We start from the raw sequence: 11,593 nt of genomic DNA, 5'->3' as shown, positions 1-11,593 counted from the left end.
TCTGTGAGTGTGCACTCAAGAATATACAAGTATTCGGCCACATAGTAGTGTCTTGTATGTCTTGTCCTTAGCCCCGCCCACTTGCTACACTCATAGCTGATTTTAAGAGTACCTGCACTTATTTTTCCCCATTTAAAGCACTGACGGTAATAGGAGAATTGCAATTCAGTCAAACAAAAGCTTCAAACTTAGTAAACTGAACTGTACACAGGTAGCTTGATAGCCGTCAGTAGCTCACGAGCTACTCGTTGGAGAAGCCTGGTTTAGCTAATTAGACTTCTATTTCATATCTAGTTTCTGCTTCTTGTGTTGTTCTTCCAATCACTCTTTAGATTTATACTGCACTTGCGCGTCATCCGAACTTTGACCACAGAAACAACAGAGCGCATGCACCCTTCCGCCGTCGGAACTAATTCAAAACGCATGCGCATTTTACATCTTCCGTTATCGTGAGCATGGATAGCAAGGAACGTGCCGAGATCCCTCACAAATACAAACTTCAAGGGCAGGTGTATGATGCATTCCCTGTCCACTTCCCCGAGACCTCTACTCCTCTGCTTGCTTAGTGGACTACCGGCATCCGGTAAAAGCTCGCTCGCACTGGCTCTCTGCAATGTCATCCGCAACAGAGCTACATGGTCGTGTGCGCTCATTTGCTACGACGAGATCATCACGCCAGACGCATTTCAACGTAAAACGTCACCTACTACTCAGATGGAGGAGCGAATATCCGTGAATAAAGAGGAGGCTGTGTGGATCGAACAGGAAGAAACGAACAGTCTTAAAGGGGAAGATTCAGAACAACATAAGCGGGTGGAACACAAACTTTCGAAAGGGGTGGGACGTTTGGAACTGAGAGGGGCCAAGCCTGCTCACAGCTGTAGCGAGGAGACCGTAAAGTTAAAAGGGAATGCGACTTATTTAAACAGGGAGGAGAGGGTATATTCAAAAGGGCAAGAGATTGGATTTCTGCAAAATACAGGGACAGGAGTACAGAAGGATGGAGGGCACCGAAAGAGCGAAAGAACCGCCCCTCGTGGAAAATGTTCTGTTCAGGGAACCAGTGCTACTATTTTTGGAGAGAGTACAGACGTGGGAAGACAGAATGATTTACCTCGAGGAGTCAGTGAACAACCAGAAGTGCTCGATTGTGCAAATAACCAGCTGCCTCCTCAGACAACAGATGGCTGGGTCAGTATAAGCGCGTACCACGGAACTCCTCAAATGACTCACGCGAAAGCAGAGAGTAAAGTGTTAGCATCTCATAAACATGCTTTCTGAATTAAGATTGGGTTTATGAGCACTATCCAGTAAGATTCATAATTGAGAAAATTAAAGCACAGGTTCCACTATGCTTAATGCTTTTGGCTTGAAAATCAAAATTGGATAAAAGGTGCAGCACGTTTTAAACCACTTTTATTTATCATTGTATTATCACAAAAGAACCATAATCCCTGCAAGTTCTTACCCACATGTAGATTGTCATTATGCTGATACAATCATACATTAGGCTGACAATTCCTGCAGTTTATCTAACTTTGAGATTACTGCTATCATACTAGTAGAGGAGATCTGCTTAGGTATGGGGATTCTTGAGTATTCACCTATGACTTCCATAACGTTTTAGTGAAGACTCCACATGCAAGGTAAGTTCTCAGGTAAGTTTGACATACAGTCCAAGACACATCGTACTCCCACAGCACCTCCTGACAACTGACCACTTAAACCGTTTAACTGTCACCAGTGGAATCCTTGCATATGTGGAGAATGGAGATGCCATGGGCCAATAGCATTAATGTAATCTATGCACGTCACAATGCCCTGAACACCAGCCTAGTTATACTACGTTACAACATTATAACACATCTTCCTCTCATAAATTGAAAAGAATGAATTATTTATATATTGCATGTATTACACGCACCATAATACATTAACATTCTGCGTTAGAAAGTTAAATTAGTTTAATATATATACAGAAAAGGCAAACCAAATAAACTTGACTACACATTGATGATAAAGTAGTCATATTTTTTGGATTGGTAATAATTGTCGAATCAACCCCTTTTGCTTTGACAGCTATAGTCTTTGTCAAACTCTTGAGACACGCCAAGCTAATTTATCTGTCCGCTATCCTTTTTATATGGCGAGCCAATATTTTCTGGTGTGTCACACTAACCATCTTCAGATTCACCATTCACATCTCTTGGATCACTTCTAACCTCATCAAAATCCATCCAATCATAACTATTGATTTTGGAATTCGATATCCTATCGCCAGAATGACATCTTGTAACACTGCTCATGTGCAAACCTTTCCAACACTTACTTTAAGTGAATTGCAAAATATTTTACAGATATGCATGGGTTTTAAAAATCTACTTTCACCCTTCTTGACCTTCTTACCCTTTCTCACTTTGACCCCATTACCACATTTAAATTCCACTATTTTTGACCTATACCTTTTATAATACCAAGCCTTATATCATTGTTTGGCTAAAGCAGTTTTCTTTCTCACTTATTCCGGGGAACATTCCGCTTTTTGGAGGAGGTCATCCAACTTAAATCTTTGCTGAAAGCCTCCCTTCGTCCCACTATTGTAAGGGGACTGTTATCAGTTATTAAACTGGGGGTGATCCTATAAGCCCAAATGAATGTGCAAATTTAACTTTCCCAATTCAATTTATTACCTTTGCACATTTGAATACTTCATTTGAGAACTTATTATTGTGCTCAACTAAACCATTGCATTTGGCATGATAAACGGATGTGGTTTTATGTGCAACGCCATTCCTTTCCAAAAAGTTCCTGAAAGAAGCAGACATGAATTGTGGACCATTATCAGTGATGACAACTTTTGGTAGCCATTCTCTCATGAAGATTTTTCCCAAAATGTAGTGATGCTTGCACAATCAGCATTGTGCACACTTTTTATCTCTGGCCATTTCGAAAAGTGATCAACCAGTACCAAAATTTACTTGTATTCACCATCAACACATTCAACGGGTCCGACAGTATCCACACCAATTATCTCCCACAACCTATTTGGACTCTCAGTGGGACATAAAGGGGGTTTAAAGATTTTGAGACACTTATCTGAATTACTACATTCAATGCATTCACGGACCAACACCTCAATCTGCTTGTCAAGACCAGGCCACCAATAATTGTATTTCACTCTCCGTTTTCTTTTGGACACACCTAGATGTTCCTCATGGCATAATTGTAGTATCTTCTTCCTTAAGGTTAACAGTGAAACCAGCCTTTCACATCTGAATAACATGTTATCCTTTACCAGGGGTGTGGAATTTAATGAAATATCTACTGGTCCATGGGGCAGGTTCTTCATAAATCTACTTGTCCTGTAACAAAATCCACTTGTCTCTTTGGTGCCATGTAATGCAGCAACAAATTATGGCAGCAATCTCATTATATAAGATCTCTGATATATCCTCTCCGATTATGCCAGGGCTCATACCATGGTAGGGTTTGAATACTAGCAATTCCCTAATGTTGCCACGTTTCCACAGATCTACATACTGGGGTTGAAGGTAGTGGAAAGCAATAGTTCCTGGGTTGGAATGCCAATTTGAGTTTGTACACACCTAGTAACTTGCATGTTTTAAGGGTTTTCACCAACTCTTCTCTAATCTTTTCCCATACTGAGAAAGTTTGGAAATTTACTCTTGACAATGGTAGAGGTAAAATATCTTCCAGAGATGGGGAAAAAAGTGGTTGTAGAAAAAGTGTACTTGCAAACACTCAGATATTCGCATGAGCAAATCTGCACATGAATGTTTGCTCATGTTAAAATGCAGTTCACAAATATTTTCTAGCAGTACTATTTCTTGGCCTATTTCTGTAAATTCTTGTGAATTCACGAAAAGCATATATCTGCACTTAATGCAAGGACATATACCATGGTTGCACTTTTGAGACAATTCCTTATGAATTGGGCACCTGTGTAGGTCTGGCATTAACCATGACCTTTGCGTTTATTAAAATTCTGTCCCTCTCTCTTGTCTGGCTTAATTGTGAGTGACAGCATTCTGTTCTTTCAAGGAGTATATCAGTATACAAAGTAGTTTTTTTCTGTGCCAGGAACTACTGTGGCAATGAGTGCTTGAGAATAAAGACAAATTTTGTTTTTGCCAATGTTTGTTATAATGGTGAGGGATAGTTCCCACACCAATAAGTTTTACAAAAACCAGGCCAAAATAATTTACACACTGACAAAAGCTGACCACCAATTTTAGACCTACTGGCTTTTCCAAAACCTGTTTATTTTTGTTTCCTGTAATCTTATTGAAACTGGTTACACTTATTTTCCGGGTGCATTATACATAGCCTCATATTGCTAAACTTTGAAAACGTGAGTACACCTTTTTATACTGGTACCACTGTCAGTGGTGCAGTCCGAGCTTACAACATTTACTTAGAGAGCTCACCCTAATAATAAAGGCTTTGCAATAATGAACCATAAATACAAGTTTGAACAGCATTAACATATGGACATAAATATTACGTTAACTGCAGACATAGCCCTTCCCGGATACATATTGTGGAACTGTAAACTGGCAGCCAAAGGTTTTGTGCTGCAGGGGGTTCGGCCTACTTGTCCCAAGGACAATATACATATGAAAACTTGTTGCCATTGACCCCAAACAATATGTCCTGGGCGTCAGGCTATAGGAATTCCACATCCCTGTTAACACAGTTCATTTCTTACTTCCAAAAACATTCTTTCTTCCGATTTCTTTTATTAGGCCAACCTTTGGTTAAGTAACCTGCAATATTTTTTAAACAGTCATCCTTAGCCACATTGTTCATTCACACAGTCAACGAAATGCCTTCCAAGCCATCAAATAACAACGCTACTTTGTCACCATCCTGCATTACTTTTTCATCTTTAGCAATGAGCAAAGGTATCCTACTTAGAAAATCAGCTACCCTGTTCTTGACACCGGGCCATTAATCAACATCATATGTGTAATCCAGTAATTGTACAGACATTCTACTTAATCTGGGTGATATATATAGTAACCCAGTGGTAGTCAGAATTTTTGTTAGGAGCTTATGATCCGATCCTTGCAAAACATGGAAATCCCAGACATGCAGGCAAAAGTGATTCATTGCACATGTTTAAATAAAGTTTTGCGCTTGATCACAGGATATCTTTCCTCGGCTGATGCAAGAGAACATGAAGCAAATGCAACCACCCATTCATTACGTTCATTAACACATTGTGAAGAGACTGTGCCCAGCCCTTTATTACTTGCATTCGTTGTTACTATAATTTGGCACTTGGAATCAAAACCTTTAGGAACAAGCATTTGCAAACTAATAGGTCTCTCATTTATGAAACTCTTGAAAATGCGAGACCTATTGCATTGCAAATGTTTTTTGCAAAAGCTCCCCATGCTGTGCTTTCAGTTTAATGGTGGCCACCCCCTTTTCCTTAGATGTGGCTGGTCAAAAGAAAGGGGCGCTGCAGCCATTAACGTAAATGTGTGGCATGGGGCATTTTTACAAACAAAAGTTAAATAAAAAATAGAAAAAAACGTGGCCGCGTTTGGCGCAGCTAAGTGGCCGCAACCAAAGGCGGAGGCTGCCACTGTGGCGTGCTGTGCTATGAGAAAAAAAGTAAAGCCTTACGAGAGAGCGTGGTGAAAAGCATTTAACAAAATAGCGCTCGGAGGTTGTATTTAAAGTCTACCAAGCACCAACAAACGAGGTTACAAATGAAGACAAGGCGGTACTAAAGAGGGACTAACACCTCTATTTATGAATTAGAAGCCAGCATTCACCTAGGACAATTAAACAAACCCCAAACAATATGTCCCGCGCATCGGGCTATAGGAATTCCACATCCCTGCAATGAAACAAGCCAATTAAAAATATGGGCGGAGTTTCAAGTCCCTACCTGAATACAGCATGCCTCTCAGAGCAGCGCAAGCGCTGCCCATGCTCAACCTAAAAAGTCCATTGCAAATTTCATTTTTCAAGTAAAAAAAAAATCTTTGCATATTTTAATCCAGGCAAATTTCACTCTGCATTTGAGTAGTTGTCGTATGTAGTATGTTTTTTCTGACAATTTTTTTAACAAATTTTGAATAGTATTCCATTATCCCTATAAAAGGCTCTAGCTTCATCCTTTCCGTTTGGATTAGGTGCTTTCCTAATAACTTCAACTAGACCTGGCTTAGGTTTGATACCATCTTTACAAATACTGTGACCCTTTCACCCGTAGAATTTCCAGGACCTCTTTAAGTCTTTCATCGTGTTCCATTCTGTCTCTGCCCATAATCAGGATATCATCCTGGAAAAACATTACCCCCACCTGAAGATATTACTCATTGTTCTTTGAAATAGAGATGCATCAGATGCTTAACCAAAAGGTACCCTGGTAAAATGAAAGCATCCAAAAGGTGTACTAAATATTGTAATTTTCTTACTGTCTGTGTGTAAATTCACCTGTTGGTAGCCTGATTTCAGATCAAAGGTTGAAAATCACCACATATCTTTCGTACCTGGAAACATCTCATTTACACAGGGTGATGGAAACTGATCCACCAGAATGTTTTCATTAAGTTCTCTAAGGTCCACGCATAACCTAACTTTTCCATTGGGATGCCTTACTCCCACCAATGGAGAAACCAATTATGCAGATTCCACTTGTTCAATTATGCCAGCTTCAACTAATTTCTGTAACTCCATATGTACTTCTTCTTTGACAGATATTGGTATATGCCTAACCTTGTGAACACACACGACTGCAGACGGTTCTAATTCAATTTTGAGTTCAAAATCATTCAAAAATCCAACCTCGCCTAAAAAACTTTGGATATTCTTTCAAGATGTCAGCGCTACTTTTATCACTGTCACTGACCAATAAAACGGAATTCATACAATTAGGATTTAAAATGATTCCCAACTCTCCTTGATCAGTGGCAACCTAACGCAGAAGACCCTTTCTTTGCCACATACAACTTACAATTGGCTTTTCTGTTTTTGAACTGGAATTCTAGATTCCGACAACCAACAAAATCGATTCTGTACCCAGTGTAATTCTTGCCAATTACTTCAAATCTGTCCAGATGAGAACCCAGTTTACTTATGAAATGGTTTCTTCATATCTTCACTTAACAATAGTAAGAGGTGAGCCAGAATCAGCTACCACACCACCCATGTTCACTTCACACAATGTTTTCCTCATTTGAACTGAATTCACATCCGATATGTCATAATTCATACAGAACACATGATTGATATTGGTCGTGTCAGAATCATCAGAATTCTCATCACACAATTCACGTCTCTTTGTATTATTCAGTTATCTTCTGCAAATTTTGGCATAGTGACCAATAATGCCACACAAGGAGCATTTTTGGTTTCTAGCTGGACATTTGTTGTAATATGCTAGATGATCAGCTGAACCACAGAGATAGCATTTTCTGGGACTTGGCTTAACCCCAGTACTTCTCCTTGAATCCTTCTCGCCAGAAACTTTCAACTTTTCCTCATATGACCCCTCTCCCTCCTTTGCTTTTCTCCTCACCTTTCTTGTTTTTAGAGGATACAATTTTATTCACCTCTTTGACATCCTTGCCTTGTTTAAAACTGCTTTGGCACAACTAACCCCCAGTTAATTCTGCTTTTTAGGTCTCGCCTATGCAGTGCGCATGCGTTGCATAGGAGGGGACCTCTTGGAATCTATCAGCTTTTTTGACCAAAAACGTGCACTCTTTGCATTGCTTTCTATTGCAACGCGTGCAGGTTTGGCATTTCCCTTGCGGGAGCGAGCTTTGGTGACATCTGTTTGTAATTATCTTGCAAACAGATGGTGCCCCTGTTCGCTCCCGCAAGGGAAACGGTGTGTGTGTCTGGGCGTGCACCACTCCCGGGCTTGTTTAGGCTGCTGGTGTCTTCGGTTTAAGATTATTTGGCAAGGCACTTGCATGCCAGAAGCCGTCCCTGTTCTGTCCTCATTCGGCATTTATTAACAGCGGTCCTCATGGCCCCGTATGGCATTAGGTGCTCTAATGTTAATTTTTTTCTGAATGCCAAAGCAGTCTCCTGTCAGGAGGCGACCATGGCTTACCTTCCTGTGTCTTGTTCATTGAAGGTAAGTTATGGCTTTGTTTTGGGAAGTATGCCACGACGGGAAATCTGTTATTCAACCACATTTATAAGGTCCTAAAAGCGAGACCTATTGGATATGCCAATGCTTGTTTAACTAAAGCAACAACCTCTTTCAAAGGAGACTCACCATTGACCTACAGTTTGTCCTCAATATTTGGATTGCTTGCATGCATTATTATTTGGTCCCAGATAAATTCCTCTAACAGACCACCAGATCTTCATGTTAATGCTAAGGCACGTAATGTAGGTAGATAGTCATCCACACATTCTATTTTCCCGGGTTTCAGTTGGGAAAATGTATATCTATCTACAGCCACACAGACAATAGGTCAAAAAAAGCACATCTAAATCTTCTAATGCATATGTAAACACATTACCCCCTCATATGGTTTTTCCTAGTCCGGTTGTATGTTTTGAGACCACCTGGCCCCAAGCAATAAAGTAGAACTTTTATTTCTTTTCAGGAGTGAATTCCTCAACCTTTAAAGTCTATCAAAATAATTGCAGAAATATTCTCTCCATTCCTTCCAAGGCATAGATGGTTCACTCTTGGAAGGGAGGAAAGGCTGTGGATTCGTCAATTTTAATGAATTTAAGGCATACATTACTTATTACCACAATTATGCAAATTATACCAAGCAGGTCCACACTAGTAATTGCTGTGCAGCGTTACTTTCAGTTTCAATAATATGGCGCACAGAGTACCTCAAAACACATACCGGTAGCAGGTCTAGTCAACAAATCCAGACGAACACTAGCAGGAAGCACCCATCTACAGTAAGGTAACCCACATGTGAATAAACACGGGTCAGGTTTACAGGGTAACATTGCAAAAGTTACCAGGTTGTTGCATTGTGTGTCATAAAGGCTGCAGCGTGATTTTGTGAGAAATACAATGAGTGACTAGCGCAACTAGGGTGTGCAGCAGTAACTGAAAATACACCACGTCACAGCTAAAAGCCCTGCCAAAAGTATTAGAGCACTGCATGTTAGGCAGCTTCTTCCTCCCACGCCAATCTCACTCGTATAGATTACTTCCGTGGTTGTCGTCAGCTCTTCCTGAACTTGTCAAAAAGATTTTAGATCTATGTGATTCACTCATTCAGTGATTGAGCTTTCTTCGAGATGCCTCCACTGCCCAGTTTGTTTCCTCTTCTTGAGCTCTGCCGGTATGGGGTCCGTATGTGTGGCTTCTTTGATGACGTGTAGAGGCATGGGTTGTGGGGTTTCATTATGAAGAGTAGGTATTCTTCAACTACAGGTGTAATCTTTTTGTTGATTGTCAACGGGTGTCGAGATATGTAGTATGCAGGGTTGTTGTCTTTCCCTAGCTTTTGTAGAATTGTATAGGAGTACTCTTGTAGGTGGATTCCCAACTGTTCAATTAGCGACAGCATTTTTGCTCAGGGGTTTCCAAAGTCAATGATTAGCTCCTGATGGTCAGTCTCTATGTTCAAGTGTTTACCATATATAACCAGGGGAGTGCTTGCACGCCCACCCAACTGCCAGGCTTTCTTTTTCAGCTTTAGAATATGATCTTTCAACATCTGAGAGGCTATGACTGCCATGGGAAATATGTTTGCCAGTAGTGATCACTATCTCAACGATGTTGTGCACCCAGTCCTTCTGGGCCGGCATCTACTGTGAGTTTGATGTATACTTTTAATCAAAGTAGGCTATGTTGGTGGCAAGTTCCTCCTTTCTTGAAACATAGGTTCACATGTGGAGGTCCACGCAAATGTGCGTCCATACTGTCAGCTCTCGAATTACATTGCTGATGATGGTACAGTCTTTTATTTAGTAGGTGTAGTTGCTGGCCATCTCTAGAACTGATTGGATTTTACTGACATCTTAGGGGTCCAGTATGTCCTAGAACGCTTTTCCTTTGTTGGAGGTGCCATTGTGTGGGTATAACTGACCACACCAATAACATTCTCTTACATTGTCTGTGCTGTGGTGTATGCCCCTCGTGTGGTGTCTTTACTTGGGTTAGGGCTGTTACCTGGAATTTTTGTTTGACTTCTCCTTATTTTGGTTTTAGAGCCAGAATGCTTGTTCTTGCTTGTGTTTTTTCAGATTACATTTTTTTAGCTTGCTCTTCCACTTTGTCATGTATGTGTGTCATTGGCTCAGTCTGTTATAGGATACAGTCCTTGTGCAGGTAAACAGCATTGGAGGGACTCGGACAAACTTCTGATTTGCAGTCGTATAATTTCTTCACCCATGAATTTACAGTATTTCACTATGCCCCTGTCACCTCAGTGCTTTTGCTCATAGCTCTTATTTTCATGATTCTTTTACCTTTGTCAGCAGTTGTGCTGTCGGGAATTATGGAAGCAAAAACATGGGAGTTCCTTCATATATTTATTTATTATCCTCTCTACATCACACATACTACCAGTGCAGAGCTACTCTCCAGCACTTTGTCGTTCCTTCCTCTCCTCTCACTCTCCGATCTGTTTCCTACATGTCCCCGCAGGGAATGTGTAGCGATGGTCGGCTAGACATCTGGTGGGTTTCTTGGCTTGGGGACTTATCTCGCGACATAGTACTCTAATTAACATGATCAGCTATGCATTGCTTTGCCAGCATCAGACTCGGTATATTGTGTCTTGCCTTTCTTCAACTTTGGATTGAACCCAACATTGCTTGGGAGAGTCTTCCAGTCGGATTCCTGTTGCTCTCTTCAATTTCATTATCTCTTTTCCCCAGAAACGTGATGCCACATAGCATTGCCATGTGATGTATGAATGTAGTTTCAATAGATCTGCATTTGGGATAGGCTGCAGACCTTTTGGGACAGATTTTCTGCAGTTCCGCCAGGGTCAGTTATGTGCTGTGTAGGTAGCAAAATGTATGAATTTGAACTTCTCATAATAGGAGATCTCCTTACTATGGCACATGTTACTTTCCGTTCCTTGTAGCTAATGTATTTGTGAAAATATCCTTCCAATAGTTGTTTGCCTGCAACAGCGAATGTCCTACTTGTACATATTCTCGCGCGATATTTTTGTGTACAAGAAGGAGCTTGCAGGACACCCATTACTTACCATTTGTTGGCTTCATTGTCACTCTTCCTTGGTGCCTTTTTTTTGGCCAGCGCAGCCGTCGACGTCACTCTTGAACCATACATAAATAGTGCAGCGCACCTTGATACACAGAACCCTAAAATATGTAACAAAAGCACTCAATTTAGTTTGTTACAAATCTGGAAAACAGGAAAATGTATTTATCTGTGTGTAATAGTATAGAAGTCAAAGAGTCCAGACTTCATATAATGTGATGACTTGAAAAAGTCCATAAGGTGGACGAAACATGCCTGCTGAATCATCTATAATCATTGGTTATTGCAAAATGTGTATTGCTTGTGTGATCAAGTTGAGAAGAAGCCAATCATCTTGATCATTTTTGGAACAGTTTGATTGAGCATGTGACTTAACTAAAAAGAAGT

At 40.6% G+C, this 11,593-nt stretch overlaps 1 protein-coding gene across 2 annotated transcripts in view; it reads left to right on the top strand.

Moving 5' to 3' along the window:
- The first annotated feature begins 412 nt into the window (after positions 1 to 412).
- The window catches only part of PSTK (phosphoseryl-tRNA kinase), a 67,573-nt gene continuing 56,392 nt past the window's right edge, over positions 413 to 11,593 (top strand). Inside the window, exon 1 of one of the 2 annotated variants that reach the window (XM_085601829.1) lies at positions 413 to 1,191. In XM_085601829.1, coding sequence (XP_085457955.1) covers positions 514 to 1,191 — 678 coding nt within the window. In that variant the 5' untranslated portion in view covers positions 413 to 513. The remainder of the gene's footprint in view (positions 1,192 to 11,593) is intronic. The other variant, XM_085601819.1, reaches the window with a different exon arrangement.

This window comes from Triturus cristatus, chromosome 1_2 (genome assembly GCF_964204655.1).
Source record: "Triturus cristatus chromosome 1_2, aTriCri1.1, whole genome shotgun sequence".
NCBI classification, from domain to species: Eukaryota; Metazoa; Chordata; class Amphibia; order Caudata; family Salamandridae; genus Triturus; species Triturus cristatus.
The sequence above is the reverse complement of the archived record's forward strand: the minus strand, read 5'-3'. Positions and strand labels throughout refer to the sequence as shown.